Raw genomic sequence first — 22,872 nt, forward strand, 5'->3', positions numbered from 1 at the left:
GGTATCTCACAGCTATGAGCCTGCATCTTCCCACCTCAGGAATGGGGATGTGGCAGGAAAGACCGTGGACTAGCTCTTGGGGTCTGCAGGCTGCTTGGAGTGACCTCCGTGCAATCAGTCCAGTGGCGCTGGCATTGTGCCTGCCTTATTACAGCACATCCTCTGATAGCCGTGGGAGGACTGTGACTGGTGCTGAGTCTGTCACCCCTGGGAGTGCAGACGGGGTGGTGGAGTCCGCTGGGACCGCGTACGAGGCCATCTCACACGGGATATGGCAGGTGGCGACCTTTGAACCACATTTCTTACTAACATTAGGAGGCTCGCATGCTGACCTCGTAGCTTGATTTTTTCATGTTCTCCTCACCTTTACAGTGATAAGCTGTGATAAAGTATTTGCTGGAATGAACCAAATTGGTGGATTGAGAGGGCGTTAAGGTGGAGCCCTGGGGAAGCAATGACAATGCCAACAGACAAGCAGGCCCTCGCTCACACGCCGCTGATCGCATCAGGCTGTGGGGAAGCGGGCCTTGCCCTACCTTCCTCCGGGCATGGGACACCCCTTGCCCGTCGCATGGGTTCCTGGAGTGTAAGATGTTGTGGGTGAGAAGAGCGTGAGAGCAGGTTTAGAGAAGTGCTGAAGGAAGATGGGCAGCACCCCACCGCCCCCTCTGGGCCAGGATTTGGAGATAGGAGAGGAGAGGAGACTGGCAGTGCCCCCTCCTGGATTCTGCTTGGCCTGTGAGAAGGGTACGGGGAGGGTGTGGAGAGAGAGGTTGCTGATCTGAGCGCATCTGAATGCCTGCTGCTGCGTGGCTCCATCACCTCCCTGTGCCCCAGAGGGCGGATTCAGTCCTGCACATGTCCTGAAGCCAGGTCCCTCCCCATCTTACTTAACTCGGGTTCAACAGGAAAACTACCCTGTTCCCAACCTTTTACTCTTGAAAATATTGAGAAAACACACTGGATATCAATCCTTGCTCTGCAAATTAGTTTCTGCCAGGTACTCCTGTGAAGATTTAGCATCATGCCAGCTTTTGTGAGAGAGGAACGCCTCTCATTGCTGTCCACAGGCCTGTGGCCGGCACCTCTCCCAGCATTGCAGGTTCGAGCTGAGCTTGGCTAGCAGGAACTGTGCTTGGCCCTATGAGTGCACAGAGCTGCAGGTAGCTCCCCTGGTGTGGGCACACCCCAGAAGCAAAGAGGAAAGGAGGCAGAAAGGGACCATGATGCTGCCTGGCACCGCTGCCCAGCTGTCCCATGTTGGTGCGCACATGTGCACATGGAGCTGCAGGGAAGCAGAGTGCTGGGGACGGGCACTGGGGTGACATGGCTTGAATGCCAACATAATGGTTATTTGCTCTGGGAGTTTGCAGAGGGAGCCATTCAGATAGGCTCAAATATAGTTTCAGTGGTTGTGCATTTTTTTAATGATTGAAAAAAAAAATACTTTTTTAAAAGTGATTTCTGTCAACAATGTGGAACCATGGCCCACCTTTGCCCAGTCCCAGCCCAATGTGCTAGGAAGCCCTGCACTGGCCATGCTGTGCTCTGCACGGGCCTGGCTGCATGGTGCTTTCAGAACTCTTGCCCTCCTCACCTCAGAAAGAAAGCAGTGTCTGCAACAGGAAAATATTTGGGCCCTATCTTAGAATGTTAAAGTGGCCCATTCAGCTGTTACACTAGCTCGTAGGGAAAGGCCCTGGCTCTGGCAGAAGCAGCAGATTGCTGGTGTCAGGCTGGTGGCCTCAAGGCCTGCACTGCCCACCTCTGCTGCCTCCTGTGACCCAACCAGGCTGGCCTGCTAGCCCTGGGAGGAGAACGTGTGGCCCCACATTTTCCACACAACTCTTCAGCCTGAGACCAGCCATGGCTCTCCTGTTGTGGGAGGACAGGGCATTAGTGCTCACTCCAGGCCATAACTGAGCCCTTCTACAGGAAGGCTGATGGGTGCTTCTAGCCCTGGTGCAGACCAAGAGAAGCAGTTCAGGGACCCGCTCGAGGTAAGACAGGGAAGTTGGAGTCAGGGAGATCTGCATTTCAGTCCCAGCCCCACTGCTACCTTGCGTGGCCACCTTGGGTAAGGGACTTGACTCTGAGCCAGTTTCTTCACCTGGTGAACAGGAGTAACGTTTTTCTCATGAGTATTAAAGGAAGGTGCTTGCACAGTGTAACCACATCCTAGACGCAGGCATCCCCAGGTCATCAGAGCTGGCACAAGGGCCATGTAGCACTGCATAGCAGGAGGGGCCCGCGTCTGGGACCTGTCATCCTCAGTTTGCACCCTGTCTCTCTCAGGCCAGTTGTGTGGCTTTGGAAGAGGGACAGGCAGTGTCCTTGGAAGCAGCAGCCTCTGAGCAGGGCTGGGCCTTTGGGTTTCTGGGCCCAAGTCTCCTGTATCCTGGAGCCTGTCAGAGGCTAACTTGTTATCAGCTAGACAGGGAGCCAGGCATCAGGACTTCCCTAAGGTATGGTTAGGATACCCTACCTTTGAGCTGCCCTTCTACTTTTGTATACCTGAGCTTCAAAATAAAAAATCAGCTAGAGTCAATTCTTATTTGCTGTAAATTTTTAGAAGAGATTTAGAAAAATAGCTCCAGATTTTATGTAGGTAACTCAACATTTGATAATGGCTTCTTAGAAGAAACCTTCTTTGCTCTCTTGACTGGTCGCATCTGCACCCTTGTGCCATCCTGCACTAGGGTTAGAAGCTTCCAGCAGCCTATCCACAGCTCTGGCTAAAAGGTACTCTGGGATTGGCCCTTGAGTTGCTCTGAGACTCCATCACTGTCAGATATGAAAGCTAGCCCTTCTTGGGGTGGCTGAGAGTGTGCCCATAGCTGACCTGAAGAGGGGCCCTCTGGCCAAGCTGAGAGAGAGAGAGAATGAAGCAGCCCTGCCTGACCACTCTTCCCAGCCTGCCTTATTTCTCCCGTCCATTTTGGGATTTGTCTCAGTGCTGAAATCCTTAGTGTTGATGCTTCCTGACAAGGTAAAGGAGTCGTAGGGAGTACATTGTGACCCTCAAGGGTCTCACAATGATTGCTGTTTACTCATGTTCAAACGTAGCATAATGAGATTTCTGAACAAATTTTATACCCTTCCCCAGCATGGAGTGTGTGAACACGTGTGTGAGTAACTGTGCCCCGTGTCATATCAGTGTGTGCTTGCTCTGGGCTGGGCCCTGGGAGAGGTGCCTGTGGTCCCGCCCTTATAGCTGACTTGCTTGGCGATTGGTCCTGCTTCCCTGGGAGGAAGCCAAGCTGAGGGCAATTGGACACTCTTCTAGGGCTGCCTGGTAGCTGGGGTGAAGCTGAGGGAGAATTGGGGGGGTCTAAGGTTCCTTCCACCCCAGGCCAGAAGAGGCTAACACTGGGAAGGTCCTGTGCTCGCTGACCTGATGGAGACTGGATCTGTGTGCATTTCCCTGCTTTGTTTGTTGGACGTTTGTCGGTAGCAGGGCCTATGGAGCAGGGCTGTTACAGGACACCTTGGTCCATAACTTGGCCCAGCTCAGCCAGCCTTTGGGGTGTGTACATAGTGGCTCTCTTGGACTGCCAAGACCCTTGTTGTCTGCCTGCCCTGCTCCATGTTACCCAAGAATCTCGGAGCCAAGAATCTCGGAGCCAGAAAGGGCCTCAGAGAGCAGAGGTCTTGCCCTGTGGTCAGTCTGAGGCTGAGCCTTCTGTGGGGTTCTTCAGCCAGCCCATGGCCATGCCTATCTAGTGCCCATTAGCATTGTGCTGGGTGCATTGGACAATTCTGGTGCCTGTTGCAGGTTCTGGGGAAGGCAAGTGTGAAGCTGTGAATCAACTGAGTGTCAGGGTGCAACTGAAACCACCCCAAAGAGACCTGGCCTGGCTTTGGTGGATAGGAGGCCTTCCTGAGGAGGCAAAGCTTAGCCAAGGCCCAAGGGGTGTGTCAGTGTTTACTACGAAGGGTGGAAAGAGCACAAGCTGGGGGTCAGAAGAGCGGGAGCTGTGGAGGCTGGTGTTCATGGTTGCGGGATGCCCATCTGGCCCCACTTACAGCACGAACAGAGCCTGCCCTGAGCCCCAGGTTGTAGGGTATGGGCCACGTGGGAGCCCAGGGTGCCCTGTGCAAGTTCCCATGGGACCATCCGTCCTCACCCACCATACTGTCACTGTTTGTGTCGTGTGCCATCTGTGCTCATCCTCGCCTGCTCACCCACACTGCCTCCACCAATATTGCCCGTGCTGCCCCTAACCCTGACCACACTCTGTTCTCCAGGCTTTGTCTTTCTGCTTGCACTGTCACGGCTCGCTTCAAGGGACAGCGCAGACCGCATGCTTAGTCCTCAGTCCGGCTCCCTGCTTCCCCTGTGACCAGGAGCTCCTCCACATCGCTGGTCCTGTGATTTGGATAGTGTGTGTTTGATGTGCTTGGCTTCTGCCCACAGCCCATGTTCTCAGTTCTGGCCAGATGCAGCAGTGGCCTCCTCCCACTGCCCGTTGGCCTGGCAGGTGGCTCAGTCCTGTATTTCCATTGTTTTGTTCTTTCTGGCTTTAAAAAAGTAACAAAGGCAACAGACTCTAAGATACCAAGTTATCTTTAGAAGGACAAGTGTGTAAAAATGTACATTGTGTACAGTAGCCAAGATGCTCTGAGGTGGGCCCTGTGTGTGCAGTCCACGGTGTCCAGGCTTGGGGCAGGGGGCTGCATGTGGCATCAGTCCTCACCAGCCTTCCTTCTCAGGGTCAAGGAGAGGTCAGCTCACAGTAGGCAAGCTATATGCTGTGAACAGATGTTTTCAATGTGGGAGAGGCTCCTAGTGGCACTTAGGTTGTCCTGCGTGCAAGGTGGGGACTGATGTTGGGGCAGGGAGGGAGGCTGTCAGAGGGCAGAGCCAGTCACCTTTGTTCTCCTCTCCATTCTTAACTTTTAAGAAACCTCTCCAGGCTGTAGCTGGTCATGGTATATGTTGAGTGCCTGCTATGTGCTGGGCAGGAAGAAGGCCCACGAGGAAAGCCAACACGGGCACCCTGATTCCCGCTGCCTGGTTGGATCTGTGTGTCCCTAGGTGGTGTCTTGGGGCAGCAGTTGGTGCCATGAGAAGGTGCCATGAGCTAACTGTGGGGCCTGGTGGGTTGGGAGGACTTCCTGGAGGAGGTAGTCCTCCAGAGAGGCCTGCAGGGCCGTTTCAGGTGAGGGACATTGGGAGCAAAGACATGGAGGTTGGAGGGCCCTACAGTGTTTGGACTGAGGTCACTGGGGTGTACAGAAGAGAGACCTTACAGGGAGAGAGCTTGGGAAACCAGCTGGGTCCGAGATAGGGGCACAGGGGCTCTTTGTGACAGAGTGATGCATGGTGAGGGTTACACAGTGAGAGCTGCACATGAAGACAAGTCTTCTCCCAGCTCTGAGCATGAGCCTCAGAGGCCCAGAGTGGTGACGCCGCTGTCTGAGCACGGCCATGGTTATACTCTTGTGCCTGCCTGTTGCCTCAGTATGTCTGCCTCCTTTTCAAGGGCCCTCGTGTTTCTGGTGTCTCTTCTCTTGGGCGTCTGTCCAGGCTCCTTGGCCTGCCAGAGGGTGTCCCTCCCTTACAGCTAGCCTGGCTTCCAGTGGATGTGTTCTTTCCTGGTGGTCATCAGGGACCCACTGGGGCAGGGTTTGTCCAGCTGAGAGATTACTCAAAATATTGATTCCCCCCAAGTTTACTGTTCTTAGAAACCTGTTGTTTCTAGTTGGCAGAACATTTGTGATCTTTTCAGGGCTCGCTAGTCAGAGTTGCTGCAGATTTTGATGATACAACCACATCTTTCCCCTCAAACTTTCATTGAACTGAACTGGTGGAATAAGTGGTTGTGAGCTATTTCTAGTTCTAACTGCTGGAGCAGGTAGAGAAAATGTACCAGGAAGCTTGTGTCTTGTAAGCAAAGAGCTCTTTTGGGTTGGCCTGGAAATCCTACGAATGTTCAAGGGATTTGAGCTGAGTCAAACCTGAACAAAAAACTCCAAATTCTTGCAATACAGTCTGCTCTCACACTCCTTGGAACGGACAGCCTTTCTGTCACCAAGCCAGGTCCCTTTCTTTCTGCATCCGCAGCTGTCGTTCCTTTGCAGTTGGCTCTGCAGGTCACACCTCAGAAGTGGAGGGTGTCATCAGCAGTGGCTGGCAGACGAACATCCCTCTAAAGACTCGGGGGGAGGGGCTGGGGTGGCCCAGAGGCATAGATGTGAAACATTCCAGTGATTAACAGTAGGAGAGTGAAATATTTATAATTTTGCCACAAATATTAATTAGTGTGAGCAGGTTTTGTGTGGGCAGACTTTCAAAAGAACATTCTGAAGCAGAGCAGAGGTAGCCTGTAGAGCCTGTCCACTATTGCATCTTCTTTCCTATTGATGTCTAGGCAGCTCCTGAAGGAAATCAGGAACCTGGCCTGTGGGCAGTCCCTGGAGTCCCATTTAGGTACATGCTTCCCTGGAAGGCCGTCCTGCCCAGCCCTGTGGGAAGTCTGGCTCTTCACCTGAGTCTGGGTCTCTTGTGCAGAAGAGCTTCCCTTCTCTCTCCTGTCCCGCCTCAGGACCAGGAGCCCAGGAAAACCCCCAGCCCAGGCCAGTCTGCAGAACTTACAGGAGGTGGCCAAAGCAGGGAGCCAGCTAGTTCTGCCTGGCCCTGCCCTCTCCCTCTGGCTCTGCTCCAGCAGGCAGGTGAGAGAAGGGAGGGCTGTCGTTGCCTTCAGGCTTGGCAGCCTTTGCCTGCAGAGCACCGGCAGACCCACCTGGTTCTCTGAGCATCAGGACAGGCCAGCACCCTGGGGGTGTCCTACAGTGCCCAGCCTATACGTGGGCCTCTAGGATGTGGAGGAAGCACCCCTGGCCATCAGTGCACAGTTACACAAAGCCGTACGTCAGCTCATTTGGACCCTTGGCCCACAGTGTCCCAGATAAGGAATGTGCTATCCATAGACAGCTTCGTGGAGAAGGTGGGACTATGGCCAGGCCTGGAAGGAAGCTCTGTTCACTGCCAATGGAAGCCGAGTGCTCTCCAAGCCAGAACTGCCCCACCTCTTCCACACATACGGGCTCCCCACGTCCCTTTATCAGGGCACACTGCTAGTCTCTGGGCTGTGCACAGCGGTGCTTGAGCCTGTGCTGAATTCGGCTGGCCAGGAGGCAGTCAGGATGTGCTTAGGTGGACTGGGCTTTGCCCAGAGGCATTGTCTGCCCAGGAGATAGAGTCATTCTTTAAGAGATTTTCATTGTTTTCTTTCACCCTGTTGGTGTAAAAGAAATGAATTTAGTTTTCTTTTAATCTGACTTGCTTCTTGGTGCAAAGTTCTCGGTTGCTTCCTAGTATTCAAACTTAGGATGATTTTATTTTATTTTTTTTAATTTTTATTTTTTTTAAATGTTTGTTTATTTTTGAGACAGAGAGAGACAGAGCATGAATGGGGGAGGGTCAGAGAGAGAGGGAGACACAGAATCCGAAGCAGGCTCCAGGCTCTGAGCTGTCAGCACAGAGCCCGACGCGGGGCTCGAACTCACAGACCGTGAGATCATGACCTGAGCCGAAGTTGGACGCTTAACCAACTGAGCCACCCAGGCGCCCCTCAGGATGATTTTAAATAGCTTTGTGCCTACCCTCTTTGAAAAGATTAGAGAGAACTTGGCTCTGGATTCTCATTTACAGTGATGTGCCCATCCTCTGTTTCCTAGATTTGCATCTCTCTCAGGGTTGGGCAGGAACATTACCCATGCCCTTGCTTCACAGGCCTGGTGAGTAGGGGGGTCACAGCTCCAGCCAGGGCACCTCGGTGTGCAGAGCCCCTGCCTCTCCAGCTCTGAGCTGCAGGGGGGCACTGCAGAACTGTGGTGGCTCATGGCGGTTTCTAGACTTATTTCACTACCCCCCGACCATCAGCCTTCCTCGGGGCTCCTTAGGTGCTCATTCATGATCACCCCTGGGGTAAGGGCTTGTCCAGAATCGCCACGGTGCCGCCGCCCCCCCCCCCCCCCCCAACCACCCCAGGGCTGATATTGGCTTTTTCTCTCCATCCTTTCAGAGGACAGGCTGTTCTGGGTTCTTGTGTGTATATCTGAGAGGCTTGGGGCGGGAGGCCTGGTCACAGTCCCTGTGCTTACATGCGTCCTGCTCCTTGGCTGTGGCTGTTGTTGCTGTGGATGTTATTTTGTTTTTCTTTTCTTTTTTTTATTTAAAAATAATTTCTTTTTAACATTTATTTATTTTTGAGAGACAGAGCATCAGTGGGGGAGGGGCAGAGAAGAAGAAGGGAGACACAATCCGAAGCAGGCTGCAGACTGAGCAAGCTGTCAGCACAGAGCCAGACGCGGGGCTCGAACCCACAAACTGTGAGATCATGACCTGAGCCGAAGTGAGATGCTCAACTGACTGAGCCACCCGGGCACCCCATGTTTTATTTATTTATTTATTTTAAAGTTTTTTTAATGTTTATTTATTTTTGAGAGACAGACAGTGAGTGGGGGAGGGCAGAGAGAGAGAGAGAGAGAGAGAGAGAGAGAGACAGAATCCAAAGCAGGCTCCAGGCTCTGAGCTGTCAGCACAGAACCCGACGCGAGGCCCGAACTTGTGAGATCATGCCCTGAGCCAAAGTCAGACGCTCAACCAGCTGAGCCACCCAGGCGCCCTTATTTTATTTATTTTTTAATGTTTATTTACTTATTTTGGGAGAGAGAGTGGGGAGTGGGGGAGGGGCAGAAGGAGTGAGAATCCCAAGCAGGCTCTACATTGTCAGCCCAGAACCCGACATGGGACTCAATCCCATGAACCTTGAGATCATGACTTGAGCCGAGATCAAGAGTTGGATGCTTAACTGACTGAGCCACCCAGGCAACCCCGCTGTGGATGTTATTTTTTTTTTTTTTTAATTAATTTTTTTTTTTTTTTCAACGTTTATTTATTTTTGGGACAGAGAGAGACAGAGCATGAACGGGGGAGGGGCAGTGAGAGAGGGAGACACAGAATCGGAAACAGGCTCCAGGCTCTGAGCCATCAGCCCAGAGCCCGACGCGGGGCTCGAACTCACGGACCGCGAGATCGTGACCTGGCTGAAGTCGGACGCTTAACCGACTGCGCCACCCAGGCGCCCCTGGATGTTATTTTAAAGAGTCTCAGTAGAGGCTCTACCTGCTAATATTTGCTCCCAGAGGAGCAAACACCCCTGAAGCCCAGTGCGGTCCTTTTTTGCCCACACCATTCTTAGGGCAGTCTGCTGCCTTCCCTGCTCACTCTGGTGCATGAGAGGTTCCCTCACTAGGCAGCATCAGGAGGGTATTAGCACGTTGGGAGTAAATATCCGTTTGCTTAAGCCAATCCTCGGTTTTTGTAATAATCACAACTGAGATTCCAGCAAATTAGCGATTCTTTAGGCCCAAAGCCCAACAGCTTATGAGTGCATGAGCTCATCAGGCAGCAAGCCAGTTCTCGTGAGATCTTCCTGGCTAGGCCCGCTTCCCGGACGCTTGCCACATGGTGCGCTGCTCAGCCATGCAGTGACTACAGCTGCTCTGGATGCTGGTGGAAAGCACCTCTCCTGGCCTATCAGAAGGACTTCATCACTGCAGGAGCATGGCCCACCAACTTGTCCGAGCCATTGGTGTTCTCTTTGTCAGGGCCAGAGTAAATGCTGCACTGCAGGATGGGTCACTGGGCTGTCACACCTGTGTGCCAGGCACTGGGATGTGGAGGCCTCCATGGGGATCCTATTTGTTTGTTGGGAACAGAGCAGAGAGAACGTGCCAAACATATTGCGAGGCCTGGAGCAGCCCAAGTATGCAGATCTGGGGTTGGAATGTGAGTCTGAGACTCCCGATTTCTGAGCTCCTGCAGTGACCCCGTATGATCTCTGGAGCCAAGGGTCCGCTTTCCACATAGACAGCAAATGGGCTGCCCCTGCCATTTCTCTGAGAGAAGTGATCTCCTCACACTGGGGAATTGGGTTTGGGACCTCTCATGAGGGCAGCAGACCTGCCGGTAATCCCCATTCAGTGCTCACAGGGCCTTGGGGTCTGGCCTTGCAAGTCAGGAAAGCCCCTCACTAAGTGTGAGGCAGAGGGGTCCAGTCAGGTCCCTGCTCCCCCAGCAGTGAGACGCAGAGCTTCTGTGTTGGTCGCTGAAGGGTCTCACATACACTTCATGTCCCAGTTTCTACTGCTCCGCCAGCCCAGCTGTGACTGATACCTACCGTTACTGGGCAGCGGACATTGCAAAGGCAGCTAAGGAGGAAGGGCTGCGGCAGGCTCTGTGCGGCTGCCTGAGAGGTCCCTGTCTCCAAACCCTGCTCTATGATCAGACGTGGGTGAGGAGGCTGGAACAGCACAGCTGCCTTTGGAAGCACAGGCCTAATTCCATGTTCCTCTGTGCAGGCAGGACTGCTGTGGACGACCCTGTCATGTCAGTGTATAAGAAGCGATTACCACCCCATCGGCATGGTGCTACTCAGGTGTGATCTTCAGCCTGGCATAAGCAGAACCCTTTGCCATGCAGAGCAAAATCTCTGTAATGTCAAGTTTGAGACGTTACTAAAACAATCGGTCCAGGTTCTCTGAAATAATACTATTGGTCATTGAGCTGATATTTTGGAACACTTATTGGGTATCAGGCCCTATTTCAAGCACTTTACATGTACTAATGTATTTAATCCTCATAATTCTGTGAAGTGGGCATTTGTAATATCACAGTTTTACACAGGAGGAAATTGAAATGTAAAGAAATTGTGGCAATTGCATAGTCTCTCCAGCCTAGTAAGTGACTGAGTAGGATTTAAACTTAGGCAGCCTGGATCTCCCAGAGTCCAGGCCTTTGATTTTGTTGAAACAACTTCAAGTATTGTTACAAGTTTGTTTGCCCACCAGGCTGCTCATGTCTGCCCTCCCAATGGGCTGCCAGTATTTGAGGTAGTTGAGCAAAGAGTTAGAGGGTTTTGGAGGCCATGTCTGCCTCTCTCCCTGTGTCCCCAGAAGCTCCTATGCCATGGACCTCTCTGAAAGGATGTGTGGTTGCAGTTCATAGGTGGGCAAGGGACTTAACCTGTTCAAGGTCACATAACTAGTGAGTGGCACTAAGAGGAACTTGAACTTGGCTCTCTTGATTCCTATTTCATTGAGCTTCACCCTTCAGATACACAAAGTTAACGACAAAGTTTTATATTTTAAGGTTGCATTTTGTCTCTATTAATGGCTTTTTATTTATACCTTCTTAAAAAAATGTAGTGACTGCCTTAGGCTTAACAAAATACATGTTTAAGTCATCACAGCCCACCTTCAAATGATACTATACTACTTCATGGGCAGTGAAAGAACCAAGAACCTCCCATTTTTTATACCCTTGTTTTCATTCATTTTACTTTTACATACACTGTAAACTCACAATAGGCTGCTACCCGTTTTTGCTTTAGACAGTACTACTTTAGAGGAATTAAACATGAAGAAAAAGAATGTCTTTTTTGTTACTGCTTTAGCCATTTCTGAGGAACTTCATTTCTTTATGTGGATCCAAGTTTCTGTCTGGTTTCAATTCATCCTACCGGAAGAACTTTCTTTAATATTTCTTATAACTCAGATTTCATAGTAAGGAATCCTCTTAGCTTTTGTTTTCTGACGAAGTCTATTTCTCCTGCATTTTTGAGAGATATTTTCACTGGATATAGAATTTGGGATGGACTTTTTTTTTCTTTCAGCATTAAAGATGTCTGACTTGCATGGTTTCTGATGAGAAGTGTGCTGTAATTCCTAACTTTGTTCTTCCATATATGATGTGTCTTTCTCTGCTTTTGAGATTTCCCCTCTATCTTTGGTTTGTAGCAGTTTGAGTATGAGATATCTAGGTATGGTTTTTTGTTGTTGTTTTTGTTTTGTTTGTTTTTTTAAATGTGTGGAGGAGTCTTTGCCCTGCTTGGTGTTCTCAGAAACTCTTGATGATTTGATGTCTTTCATTATTTTTGGAAAATTCTCTGTCATTATCTCTTTAAATACTTCTTCTGACATGTGTCTGTGTCATTTCCTTCTGGGATTCTAATTAGTACGTTAGATCGTTTGGATGCTTTTGTGTGCTGTGTTCTGATTTCCCCTCCACTCTCTTTCTCTCACTTTGGATGATTTCTACTGACCTATCTTCAAGTTTTGGTTATTTTTCCCTCAGCTGTATCAGGTGTGCTGAGAAGCTTGACAAAGGCATTCTTTGTGTCTCTAATTGTGACTTTTATTTCCAGCATCTCTATTTGAGTCTTGCTCATAGTTTCCATCTTACTCCTCAAATTCCCCGTCTGTTCGCGATTGTGTCCCCCTTTTCTAATAGAGCCTTTAGCATACTAATTACATTTATAGATCATATTATTCTTAGTTATTTTTTAACTGTATTTTATTTATTTGTTTGTTTGTCTGTTTGTTTACTTACTAATCTCTATACCCACCCAGTGTGGGGCTCGAACTCATGACCCTGAGATCAAGAGTCATATGATCCAGTGACTGAGCCAGCCAGGTGCCCCTAATCTTAGTTATTTTAAATTTCCCATCAGGTAGTTCCAACATCTGGGTCATCTCTGAGCCTTGTTCTGTTGATTATTTTCTCTCTTGACAATGTTTCTTTTCTTTTGTGTGTGTGCCTCATTTTTATAGTGAATATCAGATATTATGTGTAGGATGGAAGAAACTGAAATAAGTAATATTTATGCTGGGAATGGCCTTCTCTCTCCTTTTCTAGTCTGTTAGGAGGGGGAGTTAGGCTAGTCAGAAGTTGAGCTGGGGTTGGTTTTTGTTGTTGCTGTGGTTACCATTAGTGTACCACTGACTTCAAATTCCTATGACCTTACCTTATGCTTACAGGGGGGCTGATTTGCCAGAAGGTTTCTCAGTGTTCCATTCCCACCTTCAGCCTTAGGCCTTTTGTACACACCTCAAAGACGGTCTCTCTCCATATTCTTGCCCCTCTTCCTATGTAGACTGTTTTGTGTTACTTGTGCTTGTTAGCCTGGGGTAGGGATAGGGCTGGTTCTCTCTTGTCTCTATCCAGCCACAGACTGAGGCAGACTGTGTCCCTGCATCTCAGGAGTGGGGCTTTGCTTTTCTATTTGTGGGCGACTTCAAATGTTTGGGCCCTGAATGGCTTCCTGCCCCTCCCTCGGGAGGTTTTTCTTTTCCCTTCCCACAGCTGCAGTGGGTCTTCACCTGTACCCTGGAGGCAGCAAGATTTGCTGTACCTCCCCAGCTGGCTTAAAGCTTTTGTTCCTTAGGGAAAAAAGTTTCCACCAGGGCTTCATGCCTTTCCTATAGCGGTGAACACACTTCCTTTCCAGGCCTGCACCACAGGAAGGTTTCCTTCAATACCTCTTCCTGCGCTGCCTCTGATCTTTCTCATGAGCGCATGGGGAGCTCCAAGGAGAGGAGCTAACATGTAGGTAGCAATCTCCCTTGTGTCTGCGACCCCGGGAATCTCCATTCTCACTCTAGACCACTCTTGGCCTATTGCAACCAGATAAAAATTTCTGCAGGACTCTTACTTGCCTTAGTTGTTCATGCCTATTGTCTCTGTGTGGTAGAAACACAATAGAATGGTGTACTACCGTGCATCTCTTTCCAACTCCACGTTCAGCGACATAAGGTTGGCTGGTAGCCTGAATTGGCCATGGTGGGAGTATTTATGCCACAGAAATCAGTAAATGCTACAAATGTGGGCTTTCCCCCTACCCCAAGAGCCAATTGTTAACCATTTACCAGAACACCACCATTTGGGGAAACCCCACAAGGTTGACCGTGGAGATTGGTGCCTTTGGTGAGTGGCTCAGCAGCCTTCTGGGACGGGTAGGACTCAGCAAGGTCACAGTGGCTGTGCTCATGTCGTCTCCTCTGCAGGGCAGTCACCAGGACACTCACCCTGGGGAGGCCCCGCCATGTTGGTGCTGGTGTGGATTCATGCTGCTGCCCTCTCTCCCTCCTTTGTTCCCCTCAGAGCGCAGCCAGGATAGCACGGCAGTGGCACTCTCGGACTCCAGCTCGACACAGGACTTCTTTAATGAGCCTGCCAGCTCATTGGAGGGCTCTCGGAAACTCTATGTGGAGAAGAAGCTGCCTGTTCCCAGTTCCCAAGTGGGCCCGACTGGTAAAGACCTTCAGGGGCCCACAGAGGAAAGAGGTATGAAGACCTAGCTCGGTGTGCTTAGAACTGCTTCGGTGAAATGGCCTGTGACAGTCTGGGCAGTCTGAAGAAGGTGGGCTCCCGAGTGGCCCAGGTCCTGTCTGGCTCCTGTCCTCACACCTCCACCTGCTGCTCTGGGGCCTCAGTTGGGCAAGTCGCTCGCCTCCCTGGGCCTCTGCACTCCCTGTAGGGTGGGAGGGAGCCCAAGGCCTGCGCCCGGAGTTGTGAGGATTAAGGGAGGTGGTTCAGGAAGGCATTCACACCGTGTCTGGCACACAGTGTGTTCTCAGTGACACCTGTCGTTGTTGTTATGACCCCACCGTGGCCATATGGGAAAACCACATCCATGACGTGAGCGCCCTGGATTTTTTTCTTAAATACCTAGTTATTAAAAAAAATCTTTGGATCCTAAATGTCACCAATGTGTTTTCTTTTTAGTGTGAATCATACCAGGCCTCCAGGAAAAAGTGCCTCCCTTTTCAGTCAGGAGGCCCTGATCTAACCCCATGCCTGGCTTTCGTAGGGTCCCCGGGCTCCCTTTGTGGAAACCAGTGGGCAGAGCCCCACACCCAGCTCGCAGGAGAGTGCTGGCAGGCTGGATATCTGCGGCACCCCTCTGGGGCTGCGGCTGGGCAGCTGGCCCTGGGTTTTGAGAGCTCTCCCACCCGGACCAGGAACTGCTAAACAATAACAACCACAACAACCCAGACCCATGCTCAGCGGCCCTGTGCCAGGTGCTATTTTTTGTCCTCCCAACCACCCTAGGAAACAGCCCCGCGGCTCTTCCCATGTTACAGGTGAGACCTGAGATTCAGAGAGGGTTGGGAATTTATCCAGGGTTAGTTCTCACCCTTAACTTCTGCCCCATGCTCCCTCTCTGGGTGGGCTGGGAGGGGCAGGTAGGATTGGCGATGACCTCCCCTAGGACGTGTTTTTACAGGCCCTGGATGGGAGAGTCTAGGTTCAGGAGTTCACGTGTAGACGTGGCCCCTTCGTGCTGGGGATGGCCTGTCCTAGCTCTGTGTTCCTCACCAGCCTCCCCTAGCTGGCCTTAGCAGGTGGTGAGGCTTCATGCCCTGCAGGTTGGCAAAAGTGCCCCCATTAGGGTCAGGTAAGAGGACACAGAAAGTGAGACCAGTGCCCCACTCTCTCACTAGGCACTTACGCTATCTCAAACCGATGTTGACATTCTGCAACTAACATAAATATACCACAGGGAGCTTGAAAGGGGAAGGAACAAGTAACCTATAGTCCCAGCACTCTAATACAGCAACTCTTGTTCATGTCCAGTCTTAAAAATAAGATTACTTTAACTATTGGACAGGTGAGGCCTGTTGTCTGTGCTCCGTGGCCCATTAAGCAGCGAACTGCTGTGGGTGCTGTTGTGTCACCCTGGCCTCTCTCCACCATGTTTGGGGAAGTGGGGGATGCAGGTTGGGGTGCTGAGCTCAGAGAGAGTCAGCCGTGGTCTGACCTAGGCTGTGCAGGGCTTTCCAGACACACGAGGGGCATCCCACCCCTTCCCTCCTTCCATTCAGAGCCAATGGTTTAAGCAGACAGTGTAGGGGCTCACCACTGGTAAAGAAAGTTTGAGGGGCTCCTGGGTGGCTCAGTCAATTAAGTGTTGACTCTTGATTTCAGTTCAGATCATGATCTCACAGTTTGTGCGATCGAGCCCTGCGTCAGGCTCTGTGCTGTCAGCACAGAACCTGCTTGGGATACTCTCTTTCCCCCTCTCTCTCTCAAAATAAATAAATGCTTTCTCTCTCAAAATGAATAAATAAAACATTTTACCAAAAAGTAAAAAGGAAGTTCAAGTAGAACCATAGTCATGGCAGTAGCTCGTAGGCTTGAAGGGAAGCATCTTCTGTGGATACATCTTTCCACTCTAAGCCCAGCTCTTCCTGGTAACCGCAGTGAAGTTGGTGAACTTCCTGTTGGAAATTGGTGAACTTCCTGTTGGAGAGTTGGTACAGCAGAGAATGTGTTCTGAGCCCATGCGAGGCAGACAGCATAGGGAGCAGTGCGCTTCTCCAGGCCTGGCCCTGGTTAGTGGTGGTCTCTGACACACTCTCCTCTGGGCTCCCAGTGGGCAGGAGCTCTGGCCACCAGGGCTCCCATGGTTTTTGGCGCCCTGCAGAGAGCCAGGATATGGTTCTGGGCCAGGGCTGGGTGTGTGCCCCTGGTGTGCTCCATACCCCAGCTCTTCAGGTGCACCCTCACGGACGGCCTTGCCCCCAGCCTGCTGCTTCTCTCCCGGTCAGTGTCCCAGAGCTCACGTGCAAATTTCGTGGGAGTTGTTTGCCAGCAGGGCACAATGGAGCCCAAGTCTGTGCCAGGCCCTGGGTGCTGAGCCGAAGCAAGAAAGGTTCTGACATCCATACCCCTCCTGATGCCCAGGTGCCCTCCCTCCCGTGGCATCCAGCAGATGCCTCTTGACTTCTCCATTCTGCTTTGTGCCAGGGTGCCTCCAGGAAGGAGCTTTTGCCACAAATGACTCTCCAGCTAGTTGAAACTCACCTTCTTAGGAGTCAGAGCTTCAAAAAATGTCTAAAGTGAATGGAGCAACAGTAAAGGTTTATTTTGTTTTGTTTTGTTTTATTTTTATTTTATTTTATTTTATTTAAAAATTTTTTTTTTCAACTTTTATTTATTTTTGGGACAGAGAGAGACAGAGCATGAACGGGGGAGGGGCAGAGAGAGAGGGAGACACAGAATCGGAAACAGGCTCCAGGCTCTGAGCCATCAGCCCAGAGCCCGACGCGGGGCTCGAACTCACGGACTGCGAGATCGTGACCTGGCTGAAGTCGGACGCTTAACCGACTGCGCCACTCAGGCGCCCCTATTTTATTTTATTTTAGAGAGAGAGAGCACGTGAGTCAGGGAGAGGGGCAGAGGGAGAGAGAGCCTGACCTGGGGCTTGATCCCATGACTCTGGGATCATGGCCTAAGCTGAAATCAAGAGTCAGACGCTCAACCGACTAAGCCACCCAGACCCAGACTAAGTCTGAAGGTTTATTTTTTTAATAGAGGGAAAAGCTGCCCAAATTTCATTCTCTAAACAGAAGCGAACTCTGTTAATTACTCTGAGGGCAGCATAGTTTGTCAACAGCCTATGTGGTCCTGACAGTGGACACGGGTGCCCAGCCCGGGCCCTCCCTGCCACCTGGACCCGGGGCAGGATATGGGCCAAGGGTGCTGGTACAGCTACCAGCCACTTTGTTCAGGGACCACCATCCCATGGCTGCACCTGCCTCTTCTAGGTCAAGTAGAGGCCCGGTGATGATGCCTGAGTGCCTTGCACAAGGCAGGGGTGGCAGTGGCAGAGTGGGAGGTGGCCTGGTGTGTGCACTCTGGGCATGCTAAGCCAGTCCTCATTGCCAGCAGCAGCACCAGAGTGGCCAGAGCATTGCCTTGCTTGCTTTTTATCTTTAGGACGAAGTCTCCTCACTTTTATGCTGCCAGGGTTAGGACTAGGCATCCTAGCTGGGAAGCACTGTGTGGGCTTATTGACGTTTCTGACTTCCCCCCTTTCTTCCACTAATGTGACCTGTGAGGCTCTTTCAGCCGTGGAGTGGACACTGTGTGTGAGGCACATCACCCATGTCTCCTGCACCTCTTCAGGCCACCCAGATCCCTGAGTAGCTAGGTTTTTCATTCACTCTGGCATCACTACTTTTTTTCCCTTTTTTAATGTGTTTTCAGACATGCCTTCTGACCTCTCTTTGGATAAATTCTTGACCCTGTGCTCACTTTCCATAGGAGATGTGTTCCTGTGTGTCTTTGTGTGTGAGCACACACTTAGCACCTTATCTGAGCCCTTGGGAGGTCTTTATCTTCATCCTATTTCCCCATCTCCCTTATGCCTAGCACAGGGCTGGGCCCAGAGTCGTTGAGAACGTGTTTGTTGAGCCACATTTGAAATGTGTCCCTTGAATTGAACACTAGAAATCAGGCACATTTGTAAGGCAGTGGTGTCCCCATAAGATGCCAGCCCTGAGCAGACTCCTAGTTGCTGTCATTGTGCTCTGAGTGGGGTGCCTGTGGGACCTAAGTGGTTTCCTGAGCTCCCCTGAGAAGAGAGCACAGTGTCAAGATCAGATGTGACCTGCTTTTCAGTTATTCATTCGGCTTCAAACTAGACCCTGTGCTAGGCTCTTAGCAGTGGGGGAGGGGGAGACACCCGTGCATAAATGCAGTGGGATCGGTGACATCAGAGAGGTGGGGACACAAGGCACTCTGCAAACTCCACCTTGGGGCCCAGGAGGCCTGCAGGAGAAGGTGACAGTGAGTGGAGTCCTGAAGGATGAGAGCGAGTGGGTGAGGCAGGGGAGGGTGTGCAGACGGTGAGTCCAAAAGGAACAACAGTGTTCCCAATGGGAACAACCATGTTCCCAATGGTTGGTTTCAAGGTGTGAGGCCCAGAGGGTAGGTAGGAGGGATGACAGGACTGACAGGAGGTAGCCTTGCGTGCTGTGATGAGCAGCTTGGCTCTGTCTTGCTCAGATTCTTTCCTTAGCAAAAAGAACTCGATGTGCACCTGATGTCTTTTTGCTCAAACCTGATGATGGTTTTGCTTAGGGGAACTTGGGACCTTAGTCCTTGACCACTCTTCCCTACCGCAGCAGGCCCCAGCCTCCTTTTGGCTGCCACTACAGTTGGAAAAGGTTGACAGGCTGAGGACAGGAAGGAGCTCAGCCCACAGTGGCTGACAGGCTTCAGCATTAGTGCTGGGCTACTTCTCTGGCCTCCTCCAGGAAGGCCTTGCCAAACTCCTGGGTGCCTGACAAGCCACCTTCCCCTCACTGCTTGCCCCCATCCTCTTCCTTCAATCCTTCCCTCCTGGGCCAGTCTCCTTCTCCTGCAGCCCCTGCCACCCAGCTTGGGCTCTCCTGTGTGTGAGCTCTTGGTTCACGCACAGTAGCAGCAGCAGCTCTGGAGAAGGATGTCGGGTAGGCTGTGGGCAGAGGTGCTAAGCGGCAGAGCAGGTGCAGTTCTTTGTGCGCCTTTCCTGGCTGTTCTATTCCATGGTTGTGGCAGCCACACCTTCCTTCTGTGGACTGCTTCTCCATGCACCTGCATAGGCCTAGGAGGCGGGACAGCCTTGTGCTGCCATTCAGAGGGGGGACCCAGAGCCCCGCTTGCCACCCCCACCATCTGCAGCTTCGGGGCCCCTCTGCTGCATGCCAGCTGGGACATCCTGTTTCACAGGGGAGGAGAGTGGGAGGCTATGGAGGCCTCAGCCAGCAGGGGCAGAGCCAGCACCAGGCCCCATGCCTCCTACTGGGTCTGTTGGGTCCAGCAGCTGCGTAGCAAGGGCACAGACTTAGCTGTGCCTTTCACCTCAGTAAGATTACTCCTTACTCCTGTGGGGGCAGGGATTAAAACTGAGGTGACTTTCTTTTTCTTCTCACCCACAGGGAAAACTGAGGAGTCCTTGGAGAGCACGGAAGGCTTCCGGGCCACAGAGCAAGGCAGCCAGAAGCCTGCTGCAGACCCCCCGGCCTCTGCCTGCATTGCTGCCAAACCCCCAGCATCTGCACCTGCCCTGTGGGACGGGAGGAAGAGAGTGGACACCCTGGGGGAGCCCGCAGCCTTTCCCCAGGGGCTGCCGGCTGGGGCAGAAGAGCAGCGCCAGTTCCTCACCGAGCAGTGCATCGCCTCCTTCCGCCTGTGCCTCAGCCGCTTCCCCCAGCACTATAAGAGCCTCTACCGACTGGCCTTCCTCTACACCTACAGCAAGACCCACCGGGTGAGCGAGCTGCCAGCCCATGGGGGGCGGGAGAGGGGTTTGATCTTCCCAGGGCCCAAGAGCATCTCTTGAGTGTTGGTGGGCAGAACAAACCCAGGTGGGAGCTGCCGAAGGTCTTGGGTAGCGGTGCACGGGAGGGGTGGGACAGGAGAGATGCGGGAGGTGAGTCCACACAAGAGTGGTCCAGCTTTCCAGGTGAGAGTTGGTGAGGACCACGGGTCACAGGAGGGATCAAGGGAGGAGCGGGTATAGGGGCTGCTCCCAAAGCAAGATCACAGGCTCAGGTACTGCTGCGGGCTGAAGGGTGAGGGCCTACAGGCTCATCAGCTCTTGCCTGTGAGGGCCAGTGTGGTGACTCTTACTCCACTGTCCGGCTTCCTCTCCACTTCTGTTCACCTGTCCTCCTCAGCATGGCCCCACAGGCATATCCCCAGATGCCCTATAGAGATCCCCCTCCTCTCTGGCCCAGGGCTTTGCTGCAGGCTCTGTCCCCTCTGGCCGCATCTTGCGGAGGCCTCCTCACCATCATCCTGCCCCTGGGCTCGCCTCTCCAGTACAGCTGCCAGAACCATCTTCACAGCCTCTGCTGCATGGGGGTTGGGTGCCGACAGCCTCCTCCAGCTCTTTTTGGAAAGCAGATGATGTAGCGATTCTTAACAGCTGTGCCCCAGGCTTAAGCTCTCTCAGGGACTTCCCAGCCAGACGGCTTCTGCTGGCAGGTAGCATCTGTGCAGGGAGTGTGGCATGTGTGTTCTTTCACTCTTCAGTTACCCGGGAGGCACTGGAGACAGTGTCCTGGTCGTGGTGCCTGCCCCCATGGAGGTACATCCTAAGGGACAGGCAGATTGTAAAACACGGAAACAAGCAAATAAAGCTAGTCCCATTGTGACACATGCTAAAGAGAAGATAATGGGATACACACAGGAGTGGGAGTGCTGCTCTGGCACCATGAAGGCACCCATTAATCTGAAACCTGTAGGGTGGCTGTGGCAGAGTGGGGGACAGTGGCAGTTTGGAGGACAGGGAGAGAGCCCAGATCAGGCAGATTGCCTGAGCATGTGGCAGTGTTGGGTGAGCCAAACTGGTGTGGGCAAGGGCCAGAGAGGGCCAGGGTGGTGGGGTTAAGCAGGGGCAGCCTTTGGAGTCTGTCTGTGGTCTCTATTTTCATCTGGCTCCCTTACTCAGTCAGGTCCTGGCTCAGAAACATCTTCCTCCCAGAGGCCCTCTGCCGGCCCCTTCTCACCAGCCTCTGTGGGACCTTTGAAGAACCAGGAAGGACAATTGGCCAGAGAGATGGATCTTGGCTTGGCAATGGTTACATGACAGGAAGTTGTTACTTGATAGAATTCTGTTTGGGGGCTAGGCACAGGTAGGTGCCCTGTCACAGTTGTATCTGCCCAAAATGCTCACAGGGTTTGGTTGGTTTTTGTCAGAGCAGAGCAGGGGGAGCTGGTGTTGGCAGGCTTGGTGAAGGAAGGGGTCTCACTCTGAGCATTGTCTCTCCTTCAGAGCATCTGACTTTTCTGGCTGCAACTGCCATGCCTCAGCCTGGGTCCCTCCCTGCACAGCCTGTATTTTGCAGTGGACCTTACCTCTAGTGCCCTAGGCCTTCTGAACCCAGGCAGGCAGACCTGGGTTTTAATAAAACCTCCTCTGCAGCAATCTTCAGGGGTGGCTGACACTGCCCCTGCCCCCTACCATGTTCCGGTGCTGCTTGGGGAACTTTCCTTCTTTTCCTCTTTTGGGAGCAGCAGAGCCCAGTGCAGGAACTCTCATGAGTCTCAGTTGGAAGGGACACTGGCACCCATCATCTGGACCTCCCCCACCTTGGGCATCCCCCTCTTCAGATGCTCCCCCAAGCAGTTGTGCAGCCCTTGCCAGCTGGGGTCAGCTCTTAGCAGGACTTACTTGGAGTTTCCCAGGGTGAGCCAAATCTTCCCCACACGGTAGCAGGTGGCCTTCTCCAGAAGCCGATGCCATGACAGAATTTGGAGTGCAAGATGCCTATTAGGGACCAGCCACTGTGGAAAGGAGGGGAAGATGTGGGGTTGGATGGAGAGAGATTTGAGGGAGAGCCCCATTAAATGGCTTTAGTCTGAGCGCAAAGGACCAGTGCATGTAAAGGGCCCCAGCCGGTACCAAGCATAGTGCTATTTTCACAACCTGTCCCCTTGCTGGGTGAGTTTTTTAAAAGTAGAAAGCAGCATCTATGTCAAAAACATTGGAGAGGGGATAGCCACAGCTCTGCTAGCCTAAAACAAAAGCCATTTTATGTGTTATTTCCCAGCTCTCGGTCACACACACCATTGACTGTCACTTCTGAGGCTCTAAGTACTCAGGTCGAGGAGGTGGGGATCTTGTTCTGTCCACTTTCCATCTAGATACCTGGCTCAGGGTCGCACAGGGGTGAGTGATAGCCTGGGACTGGCTTGGGTAGTCTCGCCCCAGCCTAGCTGCTCCACTACTTACCCCACCATTAGAGCATCCATGCTCAGTTTGCCATTTTGCTATTTCGTCGAATGTCCCCCAGGTCATTTTGGTCATCCTGATGGTCTACAGGGAGGGTGGATCCCGGTCAATCCAGCCGTCCCTGTTGGTGGGAATGGAGGCTGCCTTGGCTTCCTTCCCAGAAAACCCTGCACAGCCATCAAGCTCTGTTTCTGTCACGGCTCTTCTGTTAGCTGCATTTCCAGGTTAGGTTCCTTGGCTTTCTGAAATGGAATGCTGGTCTTCATTCCGGAAGAGATCCCCTTCCTTACATAGCAATTGTGTGTGGGTGCCAGGTATGCCTCGGGAGCTCTCCAGGCTGCCACACCCTAGGCCCTGGTGCACCCGGGCAGCGCCACTGGCTTCTTTGCTTATTTCACTCAGAGACCTTTGCTGAGCAGCAGGTGTCACCCCAACTTGAATGGTAGGTTGTTAACACCTCACTGCACTGAGAGCCTGAGTTGGGGCTGACCCTGTCTGGGACATGCCATTGTCC

At 52.2% G+C, this 22,872-nt stretch overlaps 1 protein-coding gene across 10 annotated transcripts in view; it reads left to right on the forward strand.

Moving 5' to 3' along the window:
* Nucleotides 1-22,872, forward strand: part of CABIN1 (calcineurin binding protein 1) — a 156,702-nt gene that overhangs the window by 74,078 nt on the left and 59,752 nt on the right. For 9 of the 10 annotated variants that reach the window (XM_045458949.1, XM_045458954.1, XM_045458948.1 and 6 more), the window contains 2 exons: nucleotides 13,952-14,134; nucleotides 19,558-19,889. In XM_045458949.1, the coding sequence (XP_045314905.1) occupies nucleotides 13,952-14,134; nucleotides 19,558-19,889 (515 nt within the window). The remainder of the gene's footprint in view (nucleotides 1-13,951; nucleotides 14,135-19,557; nucleotides 19,890-22,872) is intronic. The other variant, XM_045458956.1, reaches the window with a different exon arrangement.

This window comes from Leopardus geoffroyi, chromosome D3, assembly GCF_018350155.1.
Source record: "Leopardus geoffroyi isolate Oge1 chromosome D3, O.geoffroyi_Oge1_pat1.0, whole genome shotgun sequence".
NCBI lineage: Eukaryota > Metazoa > Chordata > Mammalia > Carnivora > Felidae > Leopardus > Leopardus geoffroyi.